General features: G+C 43.2%; 1 protein-coding gene across 17 annotated transcripts in view; it reads left to right on the top strand.

The window, feature by feature from the left end:
- Positions 1-26,479, top strand: part of ZNF532 (zinc finger protein 532) — a 99,056-nt gene that overhangs the window by 52,394 nt on the left and 20,183 nt on the right. For all 17 annotated transcript variants that reach the window (XM_075932609.2, XM_075932607.2, XM_089779446.1 and 14 more), the window contains 3 exons: positions 4,492-4,673; positions 9,177-9,353; positions 24,308-24,470. In XM_075932609.2, coding sequence (XP_075788724.1) covers positions 4,492-4,673; positions 9,177-9,353; positions 24,308-24,470 — 522 coding nt within the window. The remainder of the gene's footprint in view (positions 1-4,491; positions 4,674-9,176; positions 9,354-24,307; positions 24,471-26,479) is intronic.

Here is a 26,479-nt window from a genome sequence, read left to right as displayed (position 1 = left end):
TTGTAAGATCTTTTCCTTGTTATTTTGTGAAAGATCCACTTAAAGCATAGCAGAAATAAACTGTCTAATACTGTAGATAAATATGTGAACCGGAGCTTGTCTACACAACATTATAGGACTTAATGAAGGTGCCTTTTAGAGCATGCCCCAAGGTCCTACATGGAGCAGTTAGAGTGCTTAACAAATTATAATTGGTTAGAATTATTTGCCACAATGTGTAGACAAGCCTTAATTTTACTCGTGGAACTAGTCCCATTAAACTCAATGGGCCTACTTGTGTAAGTGCAGGATTGTGACATTGAAATTTGTAGAAAATATAGTGAACTTGAAGTAATAAAATATCTGGGTATATTAGGCTAAGAGATGTAACTGCATACCTCTGATGAAAGCTGTGTAGCCAATATCTCTTATGACTTAACTGCTTTTGTGGGTTTTTATTTCTCCTCACCACCATTTTCCCTCAGACCAAATCTCTTGTTCCTTATTTCTAGATCCTAAGTGGACACATGTAATTCTTGTCACACTGAGAAAAAAATCATGTTTTATTCTTATGTTGGTTGGAAAGATAGACATGGAAGTTCAGGCGTACTTTAAAGCCCTATAAGTGTTAAGCAGAAGTGTTGGCTTGTAGAATTCACTGGTAGTGTCTTCTTGTAAGCAGCTACAATTACACATATTTTCTACACTTGTTAAAGTAGTGAATTGCCTACTTTGACAACTAGTGTTGCTGGTGTTTTGTGACATTCTGAAGTATTAGTGTTAGACTAATTCTGCAAACTGCTTGCTGTCACTTCTGAAACAGAGGAATGCTTAGTGGGATTGGTAATGGTGAATGGCTTTTTTGTGGCATAACATCCACAAAAAGTTTTCTTTTATATTGCTGCAACTATAGATACTTTGGAAGGCATATGAAGAATCCATGTATTTCTGTTATTGGAATAAGAAGTTTTGTTTTGCCATTTTATGAAATCAAAGAATACTCTAGATTCTTCACTGTTATGTTACTGCTTGTTAATACGTAGATGGCAAAAATAAATTGTGGCAGTGGTACTGAAGTACAGTAAATTTGGCAAGAACATTTTTAAAAGAGTTATAATTAGTAAGGCTTTTGCCCTTAAGTCTGTGATGAACAGAAAATTAAAACCCTACATTACTTATATTAGTAATTAAAGTCATAATTCAATGTTTCCAGAGTTATTTGTTGGGACAACTAAGAACAAATATTTGGCTTGTTGAAGTGTGTGTGTAAAATGAGGGCATTTTAAAGAGTGAGCTTCATAAAAATAAACTCCCTGATTCAGTGTAGATAAGTTCAAGATATTTCATGTTAATATACTTCTTTAAAATAAAATGTTATAGAATTTTCTCTGGATTTGCATGACTCCTCAAAAGCATTTAGGCTGAGATCTTGCATTATAACAGTAATAAAATTGAATTTACTTTGTCTCTTAACAGGTTTCTAAAATTAGAGAGTAGTACAAATAGTGTCTTTAAAAAAGCGTTCCTTTGCAGGTCAAATTCTGGACTCACTGAAGTCAAAAGGCAAAATTCCCATTAGATTTAATGAAGCCAGGATTTCACCATAATGATAAGTCTGCATCATACGAAAACTACTTATAACATTCCTACTATTGTGTTTACAGTTACAGCTTTGATTTTACTGTCACAACTATAATTGCAACATACTGTAAAGAATCGGCTTTGCACTTTACTATTAAACACAAAATAATTTAATGGAAAATGATCCAGAATTAGAGGGATTTTCATATTGTACACACCATTTCAGGGGGACAGACTCTTACAGCAAGAATAAACACTCTCTATTATATTACAGGTTGTACCTCCCTGGTCCAACACCCTCAGTTCCGAATGAGGGGATTTACCGGACCAGGAGAGGTCCCTCCCCTTGCCCATGGTGAACCACTGCCCTCCAGCTAGGGCTCCAGCCCGGCCCCGCTGCTGCCTGGCCAGCTGTGGCTGCCTGGGCTGGAGTTCACTAGCTGCCACTGGGCCAGAGCTCTCTGGCTGTTGCTGGGGTTGGAGTTCTGCTGCTGGGGCCAGATCTCCCTGGCCACAGCCAAGGATGGAGTTCCACTAGGGTTGCCGGGTGTCCAGTTTTGAACCAGACTGTCCAATATTTGAGCTCTCTGTTCAGGAAACAAATTGAGAATATAAATGTCCAGTATTTTCTAAATAAGATGTGATGTAGATTGTGATGTTATGTCAAGCGTGTCTGATATTTTTGTTGAAACTATCTGGCAACCCTAAGTTCCACGGCCTCTACTGGCCCCCTACTACTGCTCGGTCGCTGGGACCAGAACTTCCCCCTACGCCACCCACACTCCCTCGCCACACACCAGCTCCTGGCTGAGTCATAGGCCCTGCCCTGCCACGCTCCTGTCCTGTGGCCAGGCTTCCCTATACTTGGGCTCTGTGGTTTGTTCCTGGATCAGAGAGTCCTGGTGAAGGGAGGTACAACCTGTATTTTATAATTAGAATTTTGTTTAATTGGTATTTTCAGGAAATCTGTAATACAAATTGACAGAGGAGTTTTTATTTTGCTTTTTAGCAAAACATCCACATCCCTACTCTAAAGGTTAAGTTTTCAACAGCGCTATTTTCAAAATCACCTACATCACAAAGGAGAATCAATTTTATTTTCATAAGTGCCTGTAGTCACTCAAGAACATAAGTCCCATTGAAAGTCATGGGGCACTTTTGAAAAATGGAGTCTAAAATCCATTAGAACAGAAATTGAACATTTTAACACTTGCATTTCTTGTTGACAGTGACCTACATACTCTTATTAATTATTTTTAGTGAAGAAAAATAGAAATGCCAAAAAGTATCAGAAGCCCTGGTCATGAGCTATCCATTATTTATGTTATCATAGCTTGATTTATAATGAAGGACTAATAGATGTGCTAGTTTAATTTCAGGATTTAGCTTGGGGCTTGTAGCTTCAGCCTTGCATTGATCAATCTATCTGTCTATTATAACCAGCTTATTATTTAAAAAAACAACCAACCAGGTATTTAAAAGAGGCATTAGAAATTCTGTTCTGTGGAGTCTTAATAGACAGAAACTATTGTAAACATGTTAACAGTTCAGATGAAGTCATTGGAACTGCTCATGTAATTAAAGACATACAGTGTGGCTGTGTCTAGACTGGCCAGTTTTTCCGGAAAATCAGCCGCTTTCCGGAAAAACTTGCCAGCTGTCTACACTGGCCGCTTGAATTTCCACAAAAGCACTGACGATCTCATGTAAGATTGTCAGTGTTCTTGCGGAAATATTGTGCTGCTCCCGTTCGGGCAAAAGTCCTTTTGCGCAAAACTTTTGCACAAAAGGGCCAGTACAGACAGCTGAGATTAGTTTTCCGCAAAAAAGCCTTGATCGTGAAAATGGCGATCGGGGCTTTTTTGCGGAAAGGCGCATCTAGATTGGCACGGACGCTTTTCCACAAGAAGTGCTTTTGCGTAAAAGCGTCCGTGCCAATCTAGACGCTCTGTTCTGAAAATGCTTTTAACGGAAAGCTTTTCAGTTAAAAGCATTTCTAGAAAATCATGCCAGTCTAGACGTAGCCTGTGTGTAAGTCTGTTCAGGTTTGTAGCCTAGTAATTTAGAGATGCTATTTTGCATTTATGTAATGTATGGGCTTGGTTCACAGGTACCATTCTTGTTCTTTGTGCCTCTCCAATGATGCGAAGGAGCTATAAACCCGTTTTAAACGTGTGTTTACATCTGATTTATATCATTTACATTTCGTCACTGGAATGGCACAGAGAAGCCAAAAAGTATTAGTGATTCTGACTTGACATGTGATCAGCATGTACTAAAATATTTTTTTTTTTGTATTTTGAAAACCAAAATGTTTGAGATTGAGAAAGTGACTATTGCACTTATAGAACCTCCTTTTCAAAGAAAAGCTTTAGAAATATTTTACATAAATTTCATTCTTATTCATATTCATATTCATATTAATGTATGCAATATCTACACAATATTCTGATTTTGTGCGTAAATATGTTTTAATTCATCTTTAAAAAAAAGAAAGTTAATTAACCTCAACTTTGCCTCCACACACAATTAAGTGGTCCTCTGGATGTTACAATTTAAAAAAAACAAAAACAAAGAAAGCAAGGAGATGTAAAAGTAAAGACAACAATCCAAGTTGTTTACTGGTGGGGTATATTTTCCTGTGGTATTCTGAATTAAAGACTACAAATATATTTGACATGGACCTTTAGGCTCCTTCACAGTGCCAGAGTTGTGTGTAAAGTGGCCTTCATATCAGTCCCAGAATGTCCAATGTAAAGGCCTCTATCTTAACAAAGGGATCCAGAACTAGAGCCAACATTTGAATGTGTTGGCTCTTGTTGGTTTATATCCCAACCATAACAAATGTAAATGTTTTTTTTAATGTATTATAAAGCTTGTCAGATAGTTAAACCAAACTATTTGTTTTATCTATTTTGGTTTATCATTTAGAAGACTTGCAATATCTGCCAGATGCTGCTTCCTAATCAGTGCAGTTTTGCATCACACCAGAGAATTCATCAGCATAAATCCCCATATACGTGTCCTGAATGTGGAGCAATCTGCAGATCAGTCCACTTCCAGACCCACGTCACTAAGAACTGCCTGCACTACACACGAAGAGTTGGTTTTCGGTCAGTATGATTATACATGTAATTTAAATATGATGTCTGTTATATATATGCAATTTTTTTCTGTGTTTTTCAAACTTATACTGAAATAGTTTCCCTTTATTGTGACAGTTGCTTACAAAATGCTGCTTTATTGTTTTAAAGTTCTTATGGCTACAGTACTATTTGTACTACACATTTTGGGATAAAAATTGTTTCTAGATGCCAGCCATACATTTGGGCCTATGATTATGTATGATACTCAATACTGCTAATTTCATCCAGCCATGAAATGTCACATTTAAGGCATACAGTTTCTAAGCTAATACATTCAGACATTTTACTAATTTATTTTCTTTAAAAAAAAGACATAAGCTGACTTTTAGATCGTCTGAGTTGAATAATCATAATAATTTTTTAATTAGTGCTAGAGTATCTTTAAAACATCGATGGATGTATTCTGCCAGTCTGTCAGATACAGAAGGCAACTCTGTTGAAGACTTTCTCTCTCTTTTTTTCTCATTCTTCCTCCCCATTTGGGGAAGTCCAGGTTCCCACTGCTGGATTTACCATCAAACTAAACTTTTTTAATACCAATTCACATTGTCCGTCCCAGAGTGCAACAGTCTGATATTTTGGCTCTTTGTTGAAAGTTTTTAATTCCTATATTTCCTTAAATGTTGTGCTGGGAAGCAACTGTCAGTAGAGTAACAAGAATTGGAGGATTATCAAGGCGCTAAGCGGCCTTGAAACTCTGCTGCTATAATTCCAACAAAACTCAGAGCAGTACCAAGACAACAACTCAGAATAGCTTCCCTTTCCCCAACTCCTACAGCAGGCTTTTGCATAGCACTTCAGTATAGTCTTGCAATCTGTCTTAATTGGCTTCCTAAAGATAAGAGTGGTGTGATTTAGAGTCCCACCTGCTGACAGTGCATCTTCCCCTCAAGGAAACATGATTCAGTTATCAGAATGGGTAAGATGTTTTCTGCTAAGGTCATGCTCAGTGGAGGAAGAAGTCTTTTTACTGTATCTAAGCAGATGTTGTGGTAGAATCTTTCTGTTTTTGGTGACCGGGGTTGGTCAGGCCAATATTCATTGCCCCAAAGTCTCTCTGGATTACTCTCTCTCTCTTTCTTTCCTTTCTGAGTAATTAGGTTTGTTTGGAAGAAAGGGGAGGTTTCTGATGTGTTTTCCATCCCCATTTCCTTCCTGTACCTCAGGCTATGTCTAGACTGCAGAGCTTTTCCGGGATACCAGAGGTATCCCAGAAAAGTTCTTCCACGTCCAAGGAACGCATCCGCTTTTCCCCAAAAAAAGTCGGAAAAGCGGACACTTTTTTTTTAGCATCCCTGTAAGTCTCGTTTTATGAGGAAGAAGGGATGTTCTGAAAGAGGGTTTTTTTCTAAAACTTGGCCCCATATAGATGGTCCAAATTTTGGAAAAGCCTCTTTCGGATGTAAATTGGAAAAAGACAATTGCAAATTGCATTTTTTTCCAATTTATCTTTGTAGTGTAGACATAAACTCAGTCACCTGTGGGACTCAGAGGCAACTGGGATTTTTTCAAAGACACCTGGCCTCTATTCATATAGCCATAGTAAGGGCGTAGAGACCATTTAAAAAGTTAACAGTTTAAACAATTAAAAGTATACTGTTTAAACAGTTAACCAATTAAAGGGAGAGGGGCTGGTCTACTTCAGCTGGCCCAGGCCTTGGGTGAGGTCAGGGTTGGATTTGGGGTTGGTTGGTCAGCGTGGCTGGGGCTGCTTTGGCCAGATGATTGAAGTGGCTGGGTCTGTTCAGGCTGGCATAGTTAGGGCTGGGGCTGAAGCTGCTCCAGGCAGTGCAACTGGGGCTGGGTTTGATGTTGGTTGGTTGGCCAGTGTGGCAGGTGCTGCTTTGACCGTCTGTCCAGTGGAGCTGCTGAGGTTAGTGGGCAGGCGCTGTTGGGGCTGGGGTCAGTGGGATGACTGACAGGGTGCTGTTGGGGTCAGTGGGACAGCTGGCCTGCAGGTTAACAGTTGAAGTGTCTTAACTGGTAAAACTAATGCTAACTGTTTCATCAGTTAACATTATACCTATCTATGTCGTAGCAGTGAGAAGACTCCCCTCACAGTTAAAAAAAACCCAAAAAAAACAAACAAACACCTATTTTCCACAATGAATCAGGTCAATGGTGTTAACTTATCCAGGATTTCTCTTTAAAACCCTATGCAAAACTATCTGATCCTTGCCCTCAGCACAGTCTGTATCAAAGTTTCTTTTCTCTTCCTCATTTGATGAGCCTAAAACAAAACTATCTCAGACAATTCAAAATCCATCTTCTTGCTCCTTAGAATCATCAGAATCTCCTCATCAACACCAAACTTTCTCTTGGAGAAGGATGCATTTCCTCCTGGTGGATAACAGTATCTAATAATTTAAGTAAGCTGTTTGATGCCAGTGATTTAAACTTATTTGAATGAGCTAATTAAACTGAGGAAATTCAGCTCACCTGACTCAAGCTGGAACCTCTCAAGCTGAGGGAGAAAAAGATGCTGCAACAGTGAGTCCACGAGAGAGGACCCTGATCTTCAGCAGAGCTACTTCTGTATTTAGGGAGATATGTAGACTGTAGTCAACAGTGAGTGCTTATGTTTGTGGATTATTTTATTTACAGGGGAAAAAATCCTCATGGCAAGAAAAAAAATTCCTCTTGAATGTGATACCACTAGCCCATTTGAAGTAGAACTAATATGAAGTTAACTGTAAAAAAAGTGATGATACTTAAAACTTAGTATTGTAGAGAAAAGTGTGTCTGTAGTTAAGATGAACAGTAGTTTTCATTTAGATGTTTCATTTGAGCTTCTCCCATCTTTAACAGATTTAAGCCAGATCACCTGAAATTTCACATACATTCTGTTAAGCTGAAGTAGAGGCTTTTTAGAAAGTTTGGGGTATCTCAGAGACAATGTGTTTGTGAGATATGAGTGCTCAAAAATTGTGTTTTCACTTTTTGAAAAGTTTCCTAGTTCTTTTGGCTTGCCATATCTGAAAAACGGCATATTGTTTCCTATATCATCATGCTATCTCTCTTCCATAAGATCACCGTATCTCTAAAAGGATATAACAGACATAGAAGGAGTTCAGAGATGGGTAACGAAAATAATTAGAGGCAATGAAAATCTTCCATAAGAAGAGAGATTTAAAAGGTAGGAACTGTTTAGTTTAGAGAAGATATGAACAGATAGAGACATGATAGATACAAAGTAATAAATGGCATAGTGAAGGTAAATTGAGTGAATTTATCTTTCTCTCAATATAAAAATAAGGGGACAGTTAATGAAATTGGAAGTGAATTTAAGATCAATAAAATATGTTTTCAAATACAATGCATAATTGGCCTGTGGAACGCATTGCCACAATTGAGGTCAGCAGAATAGCGGATGTCAAAAGGATTAGACATTCATATAGCTAACTAGAATATCAATAATATTAGATAGAAATAAAGTGTGGAAGGGATATAAACCTTCAAGTGAACTTCCAAAAGAATGGGGATAGTAAGAAACTTTCCCTAAAAGCAAGTTATTCTATAATTGTCCACTACAAGGCATTTTTGGAATTTCTCTGAGGTACCTAGTACTGGAGAGAGGATACTGGACTATATAGTCCACATACTTGATCCAGTATAGAAATTCATGTGTTCTTATATTAACTCAATTTATGTTACTTGCTTTACTGTACAGTGAATTGTGGAAAGGCATTTCAAAGGTATATATTTTAGGAAAATGTTTTCATAATGTCTACCTGATTTTTAGAACATATTGTAAAGCTCCCACTTAGTCACCCTGAATTTATTTACTCATCTCTTGCCAGATAGTGATTTGACTACATAAAGAAAAAAATCGCTTAATTAAGAAAACATTTTCACTAAAATTAAACCTAAATAAATATAGTCAAGTTGATGTTCTTGTTGTATTTCCTTTTTGGTAGCTTCTAGATTGCAGTATGGTTTTTCATGCAATTTTCTACTACTAATAAAAATGTATTTAGTAGGACCTGTAGGGTCTAAAAAGTTCTTATTTATAATCAAAAGATGGAATAGATTTCATTGGCCATTTAGTCTATTGTTGGCATAATGCAATTATCAAATCTTGTCCTTTGGCTTTAGAGCTTGCAAATTAATTATTTTTTTCTTTTTTAGGTCTATAACTCTTTTATTTCTGTTGGATGTGTTCTGTGTGATTTGTACTTTCCAGTATAATTGTAGCCATGTTGGTCCCAGGATATTAGACAAGATGGGTGAGGAAATTTCTTTTATTGAAACTGTTGTCTTTCTTGCCAACAGAAATTTGCCCAGTAAAAGCTATTACCTCACCCACATTGTCTCTCTGATTTGTACTTTGTTAATCAAAAATCATATAATTTTATCAGATAGAATACATAACCCTCACTCCTTGACCTGCCTAAAACCCAGTTTTGATTCCACTTACGTTAATACGCTTTTGTGTTTGTTAGTTTGACTCTTTTTTTCCCCCTCTTACAGCTGTGTACATTGCAATGTTGTGTACTCTGATGTGGCTGCACTCAAGTCTCATATTCAGGGTTCTCATTGTGAAGTCTTCTACAAGTGTCCTATCTGTCCCATGGCATTTAAATCTGCACCCAGCACACATTCCCATGCCTATACACAACACCCTGGAATCAAGATAGGAGAACCAAAGTAAGTAATACTAATCTTTTGCTCTTACTCTAATGCTATAGTTTAATAACCAATGAAATTATAAAAACAGAGAATGTTAAGTGTCACATATGATAACTTGCTAGTTATGCAATACTGTTGATAATATGTGGAGTACATGTCACATTTTCATGAATTCTTAACTACAGGTTGAACCTTTCTAGTCCGGCACACTCAGGACCTGACCTGTGCCGAACCAGAGAATTTGCCGGACCATGGAAGGTCAATATTGTCATTACCAACACTTCCACTGTGTACTGGACTTTAAGAGGACATTTGGGGTAAATTAGAGCTAAATAACAGCACAGAACACTGAGAGCCAGGACTGGTGGCAGTAAATAAATTTGGTGGACTTCAGGAACCTTGGCCACACCCATGATAAGTGGACATCTGGCTAACTAAAATCATGCTGGACCATGGATGTTTCCAGACCAGAGAGTGCCAGATTGGAGAGATTCAACCTGTGGCCATTTATTTAGCAAAGATAAGAATTCCATGAATATAACAATAAGATTATTTTTTATCATATTAGCACAGAAAACTTGATACAGCTACAGCCAATGAGCTACCTGTATTCAGTCTTGATCAGTGGTTTTTTCATTGTTAAGCTAATTGATTTTAAATTAGCTGCATTTTTTATCATGAACTAGAGAACTAGTAGTGACAGTTGAAACTATTAATGTATTTGTTTTTTTTAAATGTGTTGAGACATCTATAATTCAAGCAGAGTACTGTTTCCATTTAATATTCTATTGAAAGGCCTAAACCTACAACCTGGGAAACCATGATGATCACTGATATTTCTTTTACAACATACTATTGCTCATGAATTATTTTACTAATTACAGTTTTATGCTTTGATATAATAAATGTATTTTCATAACTTTTTACAGTGCAATAAGATTAATAAATTGACATTATCTTCCGTGGATGATTTGATTCTGAATCAATCAGCAAGAACTTGCATTAACCTGTGGACACAGGTTAATTTTAAGACACCTGAAGGCAATCTAGAACCTGCTAGAACCAGTTGAGACAGTAAGGTTTGATTGGGGCACATGTAGCCAATCAAGAACCACCTGGAATGGTTAAAAGTTTCCCTTTTAGTCAGTTTATGGGTGATCCAGGAGTGGGGGGAGGAAGACATGCTGCTGGAGAGCAGGAATTGTAGAGATGCTGTTAGATACTAGGAAGGAACATTGCGCGTTCAGAGGGGAGGGACAGAGAGAACCGTGCCCAGGGAACAGCCCCTTGGCCCCCCAAGTCCAAGAAAGGTATATCCCTGCTAGAGGGGGAGAAACTGAGTTAAGAAATGTAGTTTTTGCCTGGAGAGGTCACTAGAGACTAAGATTTTCCCCCTTCCTTTCCCTCCTGCTATGTCAATGATGAGAGTGGCTAAAGAAATTAGGGTATGTCTACACTTGCAGGAGGAATAACAGTAGTTCGAATTAGGAGCTTTAATTCGAACTACCTAGTCCATGCCGTGTGTAGCCATGGGCAGGTAGTTCGAACTACGGGCATTTAAAAATGGCGCCCGCCCGGGAACAGAGAAATGAAGCCCGGGATATTTAAATCCCGGGCTTCATTTGCAAGTTCGAATATCTACATTAGCCACCTTAGTTCGAACTAGGGTGGCAGTGTAGACATACCCTTAGTGGCTTAAAGAAATCAGAAAGTAGCATAATATGTGTCTGATTATAATTTGGTTCACATTTTCTCAACTGTCACCCATGTCAGCGAACATTCAGAGGTATCAGACAAATAGCATTAATTTTTGACAACTAGTGCCTCTGTTCTTCTCTCTCAAACTCCTCTATATAACTATGTGCATTTCAAACTAGGGATGTGAAGGATTAGATGACTATCCAATAAGTAAATGCTTATTTGATAGTCGATAGGATAGTCAATTAGTCTTTCCACCCTCCCTCCCCAGATAGAGGTAGCAAGTTGGGGGGATAAGGGGTACTTCAAAGTGTCAGTGCCAAAATACTGTCCCTTTTTGTACGAGGAGTAAGGGAAGTCAGAGGAAGAGTGCTCTGTTTCAGAATCAGTGCTGTGTAAATGCTCTCAATTTAGAAATAAGCTACACAATTGACATAGCTCAATTTGCATAGCTTATTTCGAGTTAAGTCCTGCTGTGTAGATGCACCCTCGGGGAACAACTGTCTGGGGCCTAGAGTTCTTCTAACTCTGAAGGCCATTTTATATAAAATGTGTTGTTTTTTTCTCCAGGAGATGTTAAATGAAAAAGAATCCCATTCAGTTACGTCATGTAATGGCAGACAGCTAAATATTGACAAGTTTTTAAAGTGCTTATATGCAAATGTGATGTCTAAATAATAAGATTGGTGAACTATAGTGCCTCTTATTGAATAAGGATATTGATGTAATAGGCATCACAGAAACTTGGTGGAATGAAGATCATTAATGGGATGCAGTAGTACCAGGGTATAAAATACATCGGAAGGACAGAACATGTGCTGGTGGGGGGCTGGCACCATACATGAAAGAAAATGTAGAATCAAATGAAGTTAAAAGTCTTAAATGAACCAAACTGTTCCATAAAATCTCTATAGATAGTAATTCCATGCTCTAACAATACAAATATAGCACTAAGGATATAGTACTACATAGATATACATACTTAGACATCTATCAGGGATGATCTAGACAGTGCTTGGTCTTGTCGTGGGGGCAGGGGACTGGACTTGATGATCTCTCAAGGTCCCTTCCAGTTCTAGTGTTCTGTGATTCTATGATATATTACCAACTACCTGACCAGAATGGTAATAGTGTCTGTAAAATGCTAAAGGAGATTAGAGAGGCTATAACATTTTTTAAAAAATCAATAATAATGGAGGATTTTATATTCACTGGATACACATCACCTCAGGACAAGATGGAGAGAAAAAGTTTGACTTAAATGACTGCTTCTTAGAGCAGCTGGTTCTTCTTTGAGTGCTTATTCATGTGTATTCCAATTAGGTATGTGTATGCACATATGCATGATGGCTGGAAGGTATTCGCATAGCAGCAATATTTTCCCGTAGGGTCAGTGCGGGTGTCTCCATGGCACCTAATATAATGCCCTGCTGACCTGCCCCTTCTTCAGTTCCTTCTTACCACCAGTGAGAGTAGGGAGGAACATCCTGTAGTTCTTGCTTGTGCAGGTGTCTTTTCTTAGTATCTCTAGTTTTTGACATCGTTTTTTCTTAGCAGTTCTAGTTAGCATTCCTGCAGATAGCTGTAGTTGTAGTTATTGTTTGTGGGAGGCGCCCCCACTTCATTCCTTAGAATATCCAGAGTCATGGCATGCCACATTCTCGAGAACTTAAAAATTGTCAGGTTTGCTCTAAGTGCATGCCAAAAAGTGACCCTGACTCCTGCATGATGTGCTTGGGTAGGACCACCGGAGAGATCATTGCCACATCTGTAACAAATTCCATCCCAGAATATGAAAGGATGGAGCAGCAGTTCCCAACCACCAATCCACAGACTGCTGGGCCACAGCTGTTCTGGGGGCAAGGGCTGTGGAACACCACCCAGTGCTTCCCCTTCCACTGCAGCTGTTGGGAGGGGCATGTCCTGCCTCGCCTCTCAGCCAACCAGCGCCTGACAGGGGCGGAGTCGCCTCCTGGATGTGATTCGCTATGCAGCGTGAGGGCTGCGTGGAGCCCAGCAAGATCCTTCCCACAGAGCAGCTTGGGTAGAGGTCAAGTGGGCGGTGCCGTGCAGTGCCAGCCCAATCATGCTGCAGCCAGGCAAGGGGGGAAGTGAGGCGAGAGGGTCACGTCAGCCAGCGGGGCAGAGCACAGCACGCAGGTGGCCTGAAGCTCTTGTGGTGCGGGAGCTGCCACAGGACAAACTGCCAGTTCCAAGGAGGAAGCCAGAGCCGCATCGCCAGCCCTGCACACATTGAGCGTGGATCCCAGTCCTGCCAGGCTGCACTGTGAAGGGATGACAGGGGCCTCTCCATCCTCCACCTGCCCTGTCTATGCCCTGCCCTGGCCAGCAGCAGAGCCCTGGGAGCCACTGGTGGGAGCGACCCGTGACTGGTGGCGCAATTTTCCTGTGCAACCTGTTGCTGCTGGGAGCCATAGCTGTGCAAATACAGAGGCGTTAATCACAGTGCAACCGCCCCACATGCTGAGACCTGCCACTTTCTGCCGAAGTCCCCATGTGAGTCACTCTAAGAAGCCTCCTTTCCCTCTCCCAGCTCTCTGTGCTGGCCCTTGGGCTGCTGAATTGTGGGTTGTCTTAAGGGGTGGGGGGCTCTAAGAGGCAGAATGCTGACACAGGAAGGCACTGGTGTTTCTGGGGTGGAGAGCTGGCACTGGGGGGCTCTGGAGGCAGGGCGAGTAGTGGGGGGCCTAAGGCTGGCACTGGGGGGCTCTGAGGATGGGGCTAATATTGGGGACTGGCGGCTGGCACTGGGGGGAGGCCCTTGTGGGGTTGGGTGCAGTGAGACTCTGGAAACGAGTCTGGCACGGAAGGGTCTGGTGGTAAGGGGCTCCTAAACCTTAATGGGCAGGGGGCTGGCGGAGCTGAAGGCAGCTGTTCGTGGTAGCTCTGGGGGCTGGAGTTTTTGACAGACTGGGGTTTTTATTTTATTTACATATTTGTATATTCATTTGTTGCACAATATATATACAAATAAGATGTTACTGGTACACCAGAAGTTTGTGAATGGGTTTGTCGGTTTGCAGTATAAAAAAGGTTGGGAACCACTGGGACAGAGAACAGCAGCTTGAGGTGCTTTTATTGGAGGAGATTCTGTGTCCTCCTGGCACCAAGTACCTCCTCATCAGTGTGGAGTGCCCCAATGCCATCTTCCACCTCGGCACCAAAGAAGAACTCCTCTCGACACAACCACAGGTCAGGGAGAGTAGCATCGGAAAAAGCACTAATCACATTTGCTGGAGCCTCAGAAACAAAAGACACTTGAAGGTCAGTCTTCATTGAAGGCCAGAGATGTGCAACCCCAGGGCTACTCCACCAAGTCACCACGAAGGTGTACATTGACTCCTACCTGTGAAGGGAATTTGAGCCCGCAGCCAGAGGGTTTTCCGGCCCCTGTGGTGAAACCCTACCACTACCAGAAGTATTTCAGGTGGCAAACAATTAGATGCACTTCATGGTGCCATTCTCCTCCCCTCTCCCAGCACCCATGGTGTTGACCTGCCCACTGGTACAGTCTTGAGGGAAGTTGGCAATGAAGTTTAGGCACACCTGCTCCCCAAGCTCCTAGGCATCATTGCAACCCAGTCGCTCACCTAACTCCAATTGGTCGGCACCCAAAAGGTAGGCCACATCCCTGGTCCTCACTATCAGAAACCTTAGGATCAGAAACCAAGTCATAGTGATCCAGAAGGAGCTCGAGCAGAAGATCTCAATTCAGTTGTGACTACTGTCAGCCGCAGGTACCGAGGCCATTTCAGTGGCAGAATGCACCACAGTGCCCCTTCTGAACCCTCTGGGCATTTCACCAAGCCGGGATGGGTTCCTAGGCCATCACTCAGCATCATCGGTAGCATCGGCCTCATTTGTCCCTCCCTCCATGGCACCACATCTTCTGGCTATATAAGATGGCACCATCCCCAGCACCGATCCCGATCTCCGCTCCAGCACTGATCATGGGTCCAGACCTGGCAACTTCCTTGGCATCGTTGCCTCCTCCCAGGCCTGTAGCCATGGCACCGACACCAAACAGCACCATTGTCAGCAGTACTGCCATCTCTCCATGAGCTTGCACAGGCACTGATGATAATTCAGGCATCAGAGCCGATATCAGCATTGGCACCAACAGCTCTTCCCTCTATACCAGACCACCTCTGAATTTCTCAGGACCAACGGGAAGTATTGGGTCCGAACAAAGAGGAGCATGTCCCAGTCTTAGTGTCCTCCTCATCAGCATCTGACGAGGCATTAGTGACCACTGCAATTCCCCCACGTCTTGAAACACTGCTTTTCAGGGTTGCTCAGGGTGTAGGAATCAAGGCAGAGCAAGTGACAGAAGAGTTAGATCCCATGGTGGACATTTTGATCCCCTTCTGGTCCCTCCCTGGTATCCCTTCTACTAATTAAAAACATAAGAGAAAATAACAAGACCTTGAGGCAGACCCCAGCCTTAATTATGCCAACTGCTAAGTGCAATGAAAGGTGCTATATTGTGCCTGCAAAAGGGTATGAACACTTTTATGCCCATCTCCTCTGGACTCCCTTGTCATGGATGTGGCAAACTAGCGAGAGTGACAGGATTTTCTGGGACATTCCCCCATGAATAGAGAGGCTATGAGACCTCTTTGGGAGGAAGGTGTACTCAACTTGGGGCATGTGTGTTACAGCTGTGTATTGCTAATTAGCAGGCTGTGGTTAGCAAATGCGCCTACAACACTTCAATGTCTCTGGCCAAATTCACGGAGCTGCTTCCCTCTGACAGAACTCCCTTGGACAGAATTCTTCAGTTCCTTCTTGCCGGCTACTCCGACAGAGGGAAGGAGAGAGAGTATGGAATAGATATAAGCAACCCACCTTGAGGAACCAAAATTACGAAAGGTGAGTAACCGCTTTTTCCAATTAGGTGATTCACAAGCTTTGTCCGGGAGGAGAGGTCAGAGTCAACGAGTTGCCGACTTGAGCATTGTGATGCTGAACACCTCATCCTATCTCGATTGGTGTACAGTGGCATAGTGTGATGTGAAGGTATAAACAGAGGACTATGTCGCAGTTCTACAGATCTCCTGGAGAGGAACATGAGCCAGGAAGGCTTGTACACACGTGGAGTGTGCTGTGATAAATGAGGCAGAAACCTTGGCCAAAGTCATAACACGTTTGTTTACAAGCTTCGATCTAGGAGAAGATACACTGGGATGATATTGGCAAGCCCTTTGTGGAGTCAGCCACTGCCACAACAGTTAAGAAGACTTTTGGGAGGGCTTTGTACGACCAGTGTAGAAGGCAAGGGCCCTCCTGAAGTCGAGGGAGTATAGTCTCTGCTCCTGTAGGGTCTTGTGTGGCTTTGGGTAAAAAACAGGAAGAAATATGTCCTGGCTGGTGTGGAAGCGAGAGACTACTTTTAGGAGGAAGGCTGCGTGGAGCCTAAGTTGAACTGGAGGTTCTGACATTAGAGCTCAAAACTCTAACATTTGCAATGCAGAGGTAATGGCTATCAAAAATGCCCCTATCCAGAAAGGTATAGCAAGGATCGCATGGCCAAGGGCTCAAATGGGGTCCCATAAGTCTGGAGAGAACTAGGTTAAGGTCTCATCATGCTAGGACAGGGCATTTGGTTGACAGGTGGCATCTGTCTATTCCCTCAAGGAAGTGGCCAACGAGGGGGCTCATGAATATGTAGCGACTGGCATCCCCTAGATAGAATGCCAAATGAACAAAGTTGCTAGGTCCTGCTGTTTAAGAGACATGAGGTATTCTTGCACCTATGGGATAGAAGTGAATGAGATGTCTGATCCAAAAACATGATCCCTGGATATAAAACAGTTATCTGCAAATTTGCAGAGCCATAGATACAACATTTGAATCTGCATTTATCCATGATCCATCAGTGAAATCCTACGATGGAGATAAGTTTTGACTACAAAGGGATATGCAAAGGGATGTTTTAGAGCAACTGGGGCAGTCACCTGTTCATATAGTCTGTTTTGTTTTCACAAACTAATGGAGATAAAGCATTAAGTAAGGCAGTGTGTGCCCTTGGCATTTAGTGGAATTGCATGATTTATAAATGTATTACTAATGGCTGTTTATCAGAACAGATGTAGCAAATAAGATATGATTTCATTTTTAAATTTCATTTTAACCTGTTTTATGAAAAACCAAATTAGGAAGCATGGGTCTCAATAGGTATAAATGAGATTATTTTCATATGGGGAGAAGGAAGGCTTTTTCTATTTGAATTCTCTATCCCAATCCTCTGTCTCATCAGGGAATAACTTAATTTGCTTTATGGGCTAAAGAAGCTCTGGTGTGACTTTTTCTTAGTAACTAATATGAGCTCTTAGGAATAGCAGTAAGATCTTTTTATTGCTAATCTTCTTTTAAAGATAGGAGAAATTAATATTTATGAAGCAAATTTATTAATCAGATTAGATGGTTAGTACACAATATAGTACATTATTGCACAAGTGTCATTTATATAGAGAAATAAATTATTGGAAGGAGTAATGCCATATCCTAGTAGAGACACCTTTAAAATTACTAATTGTCTTTTAGTATTACTTATAGATTCCAGGTTTATTTGTTCTAAGGAAAAGCTTAGAATTTCTATTGACCAGATTTTCACTGATTGAAATAAGTGCATACATATGTTGAGACATAATGTTTGTAAGGAGACATTTAGCACATGCATGCATATAGGCTCCATTTCACTGACCTCAAATAGACTACTTATGAGCTTTAAAGTAAGGCACGTGTTCGAACTTATTCTCTTTGATTGAGGCCTGAGAGAGACCAAGACTATTTTTAGAATGTCCCAATAGCCTCAGTCTATACACAAGTCCCTTTGCTGAGGGTATTATGGCCCAGCAGCCTTAGTCCATGTACAATTCACTCTATTCAGGGTATTACGGCCCCACGGCCTGAGTCAATATACTAGGCTTTCTACTCAGGGTATTACAGCCCCACAGCTAGAGACGTAAGCCACTAGTCAACTACCCAATAAGCATATGCCTATCAGGTAATCGAGTAGCGATTCGACTAGTTGCTCTCCCCACCCTTTACTGCCTCTATCCAGCAAGGCTCTTGCTACATCTGAAAGGGAGAGGCGGAACCCAAGCTGAGTGGGGACTGCTTGAGTCCCCGCTGCTCTTCTGCTTTTTAAATGTAGTAGGAAGCTGTGGACAGCTCTTATTACATTTAAAAGGCAGAGGCGCAGCGGAGATAGTGAGAGCCCCACCCCACCCCTTATTGACTAATTGAGTAGTTGATGGAAATTTCATCGAATACTCAATTAGTTGATTAATCAAAATTTAACATCCCTACCCATGGCCTCAGTCTATATAGTAGTCCCTGTACTCTGGGTATTACGATGCAGTGGCCTCAGTCAATATGCACTGGTGAAGCTCCATGCATGCAGAGATATGTAAGGAGGGGGTAAGGGAACCTGGGCCCTCCCTCTCCACCATGTTCCAGCCCAGGGCCCTGTTGACAGTGGTGCAGTCCACTGCTCTCTCAGTGGGGAATCCTGCCACAACATGCTGAGCAATTCCCCTCCCTGGGCTACTTCCTACCAGATCCTGGCAGATGTCCTCTCTCTACTCTCACTCTGTTCCTGTGGCTTCTCTGGTAGCACCTCTCATAGTTTCCTCTGCTGGAGCTCCCTCAGTGCCTCCTTCCCCTTCAGCAGTCAGCCCCAACTGAGCTGTTCCAGAAGGCTTTATAATCAGTCTTCAGTTGGAGCATAGCCAGCAGGGCTGTAGGGGTGGGCCCCTCTCAGACAGCTTGGCCATGGCAACTCCATCCGCTTCACTGTGGAGTTGATACACCTTGTCACAGGCAATAGCAACTTAGGTCATGATCAAATATAGCCCTTTAGTATTTTAGTGTGCTTTAGTATTTTGTTTGATCAGGGCCCTAACTAGAAACATTTGGTATTGACTCACATCGTTTGTTTGATTCTCAAGTATATGTGCTTAGTTCTATATACCTAACTTTGAAAATGTGGCTGAAATTATTTGTACAGGCAGTCCCCTGACTTATGTCGGATCCGCACTTACGACGGGGCTTTCTCGCCCCGGAGCTCACAGGCAGCGATCAGCCACCTCGAGCTCCGGGGCGAGAAAAGCTGCTCCCGGTGCCCCTGGTCTGCTGGGGACCGTCTCCTGCTGTGGGTTTGCTCGCGGTGCCTCTGGTCTGCTGGGGACCGTCTCCAGCAGACCAGGGACACCGCGAGCAAACCTGCAGCAGCGGGGTGGGGGGGGTCCCGCGCTTCTGAGGCCTTGCCAGAGCAAAGCCTCAGAAGCGCGGGAACCCGCCGCTGCTGCGGGTTTGCTCGCGGTGCCTCTGGTCTGCTGGAGACGGTCCCCAGCAGACCAAAGGCACCGCGAGCAAACCCGCAGCAGCGGGGGGTCCCGCGCTTCTGAGGCTTTGCTCTGGCAAAGCCTCAGAAGCGCGGGGACCCCGCCGCAGCTGCGGGTTTGCTCCCGGTGCCCCTGGTCTGCTGGGGACCGTCTACAGCAAACCAGGGGCACCGGGAGCAAAGCGGTCCGGCCACAGCAAAGCCTCAGAGGCGAGGCACCCCCCGCTGCCGCTTTGCTCCCTGTGTCTCTGGTCTGCTGGGGGGGGGGGGGGGCGCAGCTAGTGTGCCCCCCCCCAGCAGACCAGGCTTTTGTTGTGGACTCTGGGGCAGAGCAACTGGGGCACTGCCGGTTGGTCCCGCAGTGCCGCTCTGGGCACTACTGGACCAACCCGGCAGCACCCCAAGTGCTCTGCCCCAGGCGTCCTGATTCAGCCGCTGCTGGTCAGTTTCAGCAGTGGCTGAATCAGGACTCCTGGGGCAGAGCAGCTGGGGTGCTGCTGGGTTGGTCCAGTAGCGCCGAGGAGCGGTGCTACTGGAGCAACCCAGCAGCACCCCAGCTGCTCTGCCCCAGACGTCCCCAAGTCAGCCATTGCTGAAACTGACCAGCGCTGACTACAGGAAGCCCAAGGCACAGTTGCTCTGCTCCGGGCTTCCTGGAATCAGCTGCTGATCAGTTTCAGCAGCAGCTGACTTGGGGTTCTTAAGTTGAATCTGTATGTAAGTCAGAACTGGCGGTCAGTTTCAGCAGCGGCTGAATCTGGACGCCAGTTCCGACTTACATACAGATTCAACTTAAGAACAAACCTACAGTCCCTATCTTGTACGTAACCCGGGGACTTCCTGTAAACAATTGGATTCACCTGTTTACTTAAACTTCAGAATATGGACTCCTATTAGGAAGATTATGTACTTCTGCAAAAGCCAAGTAACATTAACTTAAATGTTTATTTAAAATGTGTACATTAACAATCTGATATTTTTAAAGATAAATCTTTATCAGTGATTGTGATTCTCTGACTTATTTTCTTCTATGAATGTTAGCTGGTTTAGCAAACATTGGTAAGAGAAGCGGCAATCTTTTTAGTGTAGACAAGGCCTTAGTGTAGTCAAGTGGCTAGTGATAGGTGTCAGGATTCAAGTGTTCTGTCACTAATGCTGCCATGGATGGCAATTGTTTAGTGAGCCAATGGCTTGCTGTGTAACTCTGTTCAAGTCTCTTTACCTTCTTGTATCTCAGTTTCCAAACCTGGTTATAATTACCAATTAGCTTTGTAAAACATTTTGTCAGAGATAAGTCACATCACAAAATATAGATATTGGATACATGCTACCTGTGCTTACTGATGGAAAATATACATCATCTTTACAAAATATATGAATAAATGAAAAATTCAAGTACTCTTGCTAGTAAGTAGCTCTGTATTGTCTTGGATTAAAATGAGGAATGCTGTGAATGAAATACTACCATTTTAAACTGCCTTTCTCTGTTGCATTTCTGTTGAGCTCAGAGTGGGACTACATCTGAGAGCATAGACCCCCCTATAAAAGTTACACAGTGCCAAACAGTGGAAGGTGAACACATTGCCATGTGAATCTTTGGGTTTTCCTTCCCCTATGATGTGTTCAGGGCTACTGCATCCATAGGGCATAAATAATGTGCAGGTAACATGTCCAAAATAGCCATGTGTCAAGGGAAATATTTCTTTCCTCTGCATCTCTCTCCAATATTCAGCTCAGGTGTTCTGACTGGGTACCTGGCCAGCACCAGTAAGATTCAACTAAATATTTATTAACATTGGAAAATTATGTTTAACATTTAAAAGTAAAATTTAGAATCATTGACGATGAAAACTGTTAGGGAAATTTTGATACTTATCTTTTCTGTAAAGTGGCTACTACTACCATTGTCAGTGGATACAAGATTAGTTAAATCACTGGTCTGATAAAGTATGGCAATTTCTATGCTTATATGGATTTTTCCTTTTCATATGCCACTTTCTTTTCTTTTTGTAAAAAATTATAACAGTTCTGAAGAAATAAAAGTGAATTACATGGGCTTTATAAATAGATACCGTATATTCCGGCGTACAAGACGACCTCTGATGTTAAAAAACATCCCCCAAAAATCGGGGGTCGTCTTGTACGCCGGATGCCCCGCCGCCGGAGCCCCTCCGCGGCTTTGAAAGCCTCGGGGGAAGCCGGCGGGGGGGGCATCCCAGGCGCGCATGGGCTGCCCCCCCGCCGGAGCCCCTCCGCGGCTTTGAAAGCCTCGGGGGAAGCCGGCGGGGGGGCATCCCAGGCGCGCATGGGCTGCCCCCGCGCCGGAGCCCCTCCGCGGCGGCTTTCAAAGCCGCGGAGGGGCTCCGGCGGGGGGGAAGCCCATGCGCGCCTGGGATGCCCCCCCGCCGGCTTCCCCCGAGGCTTTCAAAGCCGCGGAGGGGCTCCGGGGGGTGGGGGGGCAGCCCAGGCGCTCCTGGCAGCTTTGCTCCCGGTGCCTCTGGTCTGCTGGGGACCATCTCCAGCAGACCAGGGACACCGGGAGCAAAGGAGGCGGAGGGGCGCTGGGGTATAAGATGAAACCCTATCTTTTAATTAAAAAGATAGGGGGTCGTCCTGTACGCCCAGTCGCCCTATACGCCGGAAAATACGGTATATAAAAAAAGAGGATAAATTTTGGACCTACCAATTTTGACAGTGCTTTTTAATTTAAAAGTTAAAATAATATATAGAGTCAAACGTACAAATAGTCAAAACAAACACAAAAACATGAGGAAAAAATAGTGCATAACTTATTTCATTTTGTTTGCAGAATCATTGGCAAAATGCCATAATCTCAAACCATTATTATGTGATATTAGCTCTACTTTGACCATGGGTGGGCAATAGTTTTTGAACACGGGCCACTTCAAAACTTTGTGATGTGGTCGTGGGGCGCCCTGGAAGGGGTGGGACCTCGGGCGAAGGGGCAGGACCTCAGGTGGAAGGGGTGGGCCTTTAAATAGCAGGAGTTGAAAGGTCTCACACCTCCTCTGCGACTCCCAGGCATCATGTTAGTGGGGGTTGAGTGCTGCAAGCCCTTTCAATTCCTGCTATTTAAAGGGCTCACTGCTCCCAGCCTCGCTGCTAATGCGTTGCCTGGGAGCCGGGGACGCTAGTGCCCTTTCAACTACTTCTGTTTAAAGAGCTTGTGCCTGCCACATGACTGCCAGGCAACGCAGCCATGAGCTTTTTAAATAGAAGCAGTTGAAAAGGCTTGCATGTCCCGGCTCTCAGGCAACGCGCTAGCAGCGGGGCTGGAAGATGAGCCCTTTAAACTGCTTCTATTTAAAAGGCTCACAGCTCTGGTGCCGCTAGTGCGTTGCCAGGGAGCCAGGACACGCAAGCCCTTTCAACTGCTGCTATTTAAAGGGTTCGCGCCTTCCCCATGGCTGCCAGGCAACACATTGCCCAACAGGCCCAGGGAAGGCACAAGCCCTTTAAATAAAAGCTGTTAAAAGGGATCGCGCATCCCTGGCTCACAGGCAATGCGCTAGGGGGCGGGGCCTGGAATTGCGGCACAGGCCAGATCTAGCCTGCTTAGAGGCTTTTGCCTATCCCTGACTTAGACCCTCTCAGTGAACTTATTTGTTCTCTCAATTTCTTTAGCACGTCCCAGTTTTAATTCTGCTTTATTACTTATTGATGGGTTGACAGAATTCCGCTGAAATTATATCCATTTCAAGATTATTTTATAACTTTTCCTTAAGTTTAGGAAGCATTTTTATGCTGTCATTTTAACTTGCCTTCAGAAACAACTATAACAATGTCCCTTACTATTTCAGCCTGGTTTGGTCCTTGTTAATTACCAAATTAGATTCTTCACCAGTGTGGATGAATTTATTTATGACTTAATTGTCAGCTAACTCATTATAACATGCTTCTGTTGGTAGTTAACATATTGATTAGAATGCTGTAATATAGAAAGGAAGTTGATCCATGTACTATCAACATTACACAATTGGCTTTTGCTATTTCCAGCAGGCCTGTAGAAGCTGTGCTTTGGTCATTTCTGTACAATGCTTTGAAATAGATAGGTAACAGTTCAAAAATTATAAATTTCCAAATAGAGAGGTTGTCTTCTAGGAAAATATTAGCTACAAAGAGATTGGAGATATTGGGCAAATAATTTAAGAAATTGAGAAGACACTGCTAAACCAAAAGTGAACTCTGCTTTAAGCATGTTAACACTTTTGATCAAATCAGTAACCCCTTCAAGTTAGTGCCTTTGAATTCCAAAGTCAGATAGATCAACAGCCCTTTTATTATACATGTGAATTAAAGATATAAAGATATGTATGTTGGGGAAATCTTGTCAGAAGCATTTGCTGGTTTTCTGCATAATAGTTACATGGGTGTGAATCATAGAATCATAGAGCTGGAAGAGATCTCAGGAGGTCATCAAGTCCAGCCCCCTGCCCAAGGCAGGACCAATCCCAACTAAATCAACCCAGCCAGGGCTTTATCAAGCTGAGACTTAAACACCTCTAGGGATGGAGATACCACAACCTCCCTAGGTAACCCATTCCAGTGCTTCACCACCCTCCTGGTGAAATATTTTTTCCTAATATCCAACCTAGACCTCCCCCACTATAACTTAAGACCATTGCTCCGTGTTTTTCCATCAGTCACATGGGGCACTGAGTTTCGATTATAACACTGTGTTGTTTGAGTGCTGCTTTACATTCATTCTGAGGAATATTCTTGAATTAGTTTATCATTTTCGATTTTCCACAACCAACTAATATGTTCATGTATAACATACACTTGGTTTCACACGTGATGAGGAGAAAACTAACACAGTAATTCCTGTTGATATCTGATCAGGACGACTGACTTCTATTTACTGAACTTTTTCTGTTTTTAGAATAATATATAAATGTTCCATGTGTGACACTGTGTTTACCCTGCAACCCTTGCTGTATCGTCACTTTGATCAACACATTGAAAACCAGAAGGTGTCTGTTTTCAAGTGTCCAGACTGTTCTCTTTTATATGCACAGAAGCAACTTATGATGGATCATATCAAGGTGTGTGGGCATCTCCTTTTATTTGAATTTTTATACAGCATTTGTCATGTTTAAAGCCTTACATGAAATCATCATGGAAAAGCACAAAATTACAAGGAGACTACTGAAAGAACTAGATAGTGGTCATTCTTAGAGATATTCACAGCTAAGTACTCCTTAAGCACTTTAAATATAGAATCTGTATATTCTAGTCACTAACTAGATTTATGTGTGAATGTTCTTATTTTATATATTACCAGTGACTGTGTGTATTGCACGTAAAATATAATATTACAAAAATAGTACTGATCACAGTGAGATTTATGGGCCCCATTCTGCTAAGTGATTGGCATCTCCTATAGTGTAAGCAAGTTATCAGCTTTCATTGACGTCAGTTGGGAATTGATGGTGCTCAGCCCATTACAGCAGTGGTTCCCAACCTTTTTATATGGGGGACTGGCAAACCCATTCTCAAACTGTTGGCAGACCAGTAACATTTGAATATTTGCCAGTGCGCCAAAACTTTATGAATGGGTTTGCTGGTCCCCGGAATAAAAAGCCCCACTCCCATCCCTGATTCCTAGAGCCCCTCATCCTCCACTACCCCCTAGTGTCAGCCACTGCCTCCAGAGACCCCTGCACCCAGCCCCCCCAGTGCCAGCCTCTCATCCTCAGAGTTCCTCAGTTGCAGCCTCCTGTTCCCAGAGCCCCATTGCACCCAGTTCCTCCAGGTTCCCCCTCCCCCCATGCCAGTCCCCAATCCCCAATATTAGCACTGTCCCCAGTGCCAGCCCTGCCCCCCTAACCTCCTCACTACTAGTCCCACCCCCCAGAGTTCCTGAGTGCCAGCTCCCTATCCTGGATGTCACAGTGTCCCTCAGTGTCAGCCCCCCCACCTCTTAGAGCCTTCCACCCCCAAAGTCCCCTGTGCCTGTCTTGCCCCCCTCACCTAGTCCTGCCGCTATCTTCCAGCTGAGCGCAGAGCGCTTCCTTGCAACATGCTGGGCCCCTGCTGAGCACTGCGGCATCCGGGCTCCACATGGCACTTTGCCCCAGCTGAGCACTGCGGCAGCTGGACCCCTGCTGAATGCATCTTCAGTGCTCGGCAGGGCCAAAAGCCACGTGGAGCCCAGCTGCTGCAGCACTCAGTAGAGGTCTAGCTACTGCAGCGCTCAGCTGGGGCCAAGCGTTGCGTGGAGCCCAGCTACTGCGGTGCTCAGCTGGGGCCAAGCACATGTGGAGCCCAGATGCCACCCCTGCTGAGCTCTGCAGCAGCCGGGCTCCCCACGGCGCTTGGTCCCGGCCAAGGATTGTAGCTGCCCATCATGCGGTGTCCAGTTCCACCATGTCAGCGGTTCCCTGGTCTAAAGTGAAAACCCATTTGGGGACCTACGCACAGGTTCCCATCTCTGCGGCACTGTTCTTTGTCCAGGGGAACATCCTGCCAGTTCTCAACAGTGCAGAGTGTACGCACTTTAGACTTGGGGAAGTAGGCATGCAGGACCCCACTATGGTCCTTGTCCGAAGGTCCCAAGAGCGAGAGTCAGAGTGCAATTCACCAGTGCCCTGGTGTACACCTGTGGAGTGTTCCCACTGGTGGGGCATTGCCCAATTGGCCTCCTGCTCCTACTAATAAAAAGACTGAATTAAGGTTGCCTACATATCCTTTTGAGTGCTTAACTTTGAAACTTTAAAGTAGTTTTTTGGTATATAATATGATATGTAAAGAATGACACATTTGACTCTGCCATCCTAATCTTAAATTGAAAATATGAAGAATAATTCAAAATGAGTCTTTTATACCTTTTCTCCACACTGCAGAAATTAAGTCTCTCTTTTATTTTTCACAGAATTTTTGTCAACTGACAGTGGGAATAGTTTTCATTATCATAACAAGTATTTTATTTAGATGCACTAAAAGAAGTTAACCATTCTTTTTGGGTGTCAGATTGGTAAAGAGAAAGCACCTTATCTTTTTTTAGTCACAGTTTTGGTTTTGAAACAGAAAGTTCTGTCCCACAGCACAGCTG

Source organism: Pelodiscus sinensis, chromosome 6 (assembly GCF_052426305.1).
Source record: "Pelodiscus sinensis isolate ZL-2025 chromosome 6, ASM5242630v1, whole genome shotgun sequence".
In the NCBI taxonomy this organism is placed as follows: Eukaryota; Metazoa; Chordata; order Testudines; family Trionychidae; genus Pelodiscus; species Pelodiscus sinensis.
The sequence above is the reverse complement of the archived record's forward strand: the minus strand, read 5'-3'. Positions and strand labels throughout refer to the sequence as shown.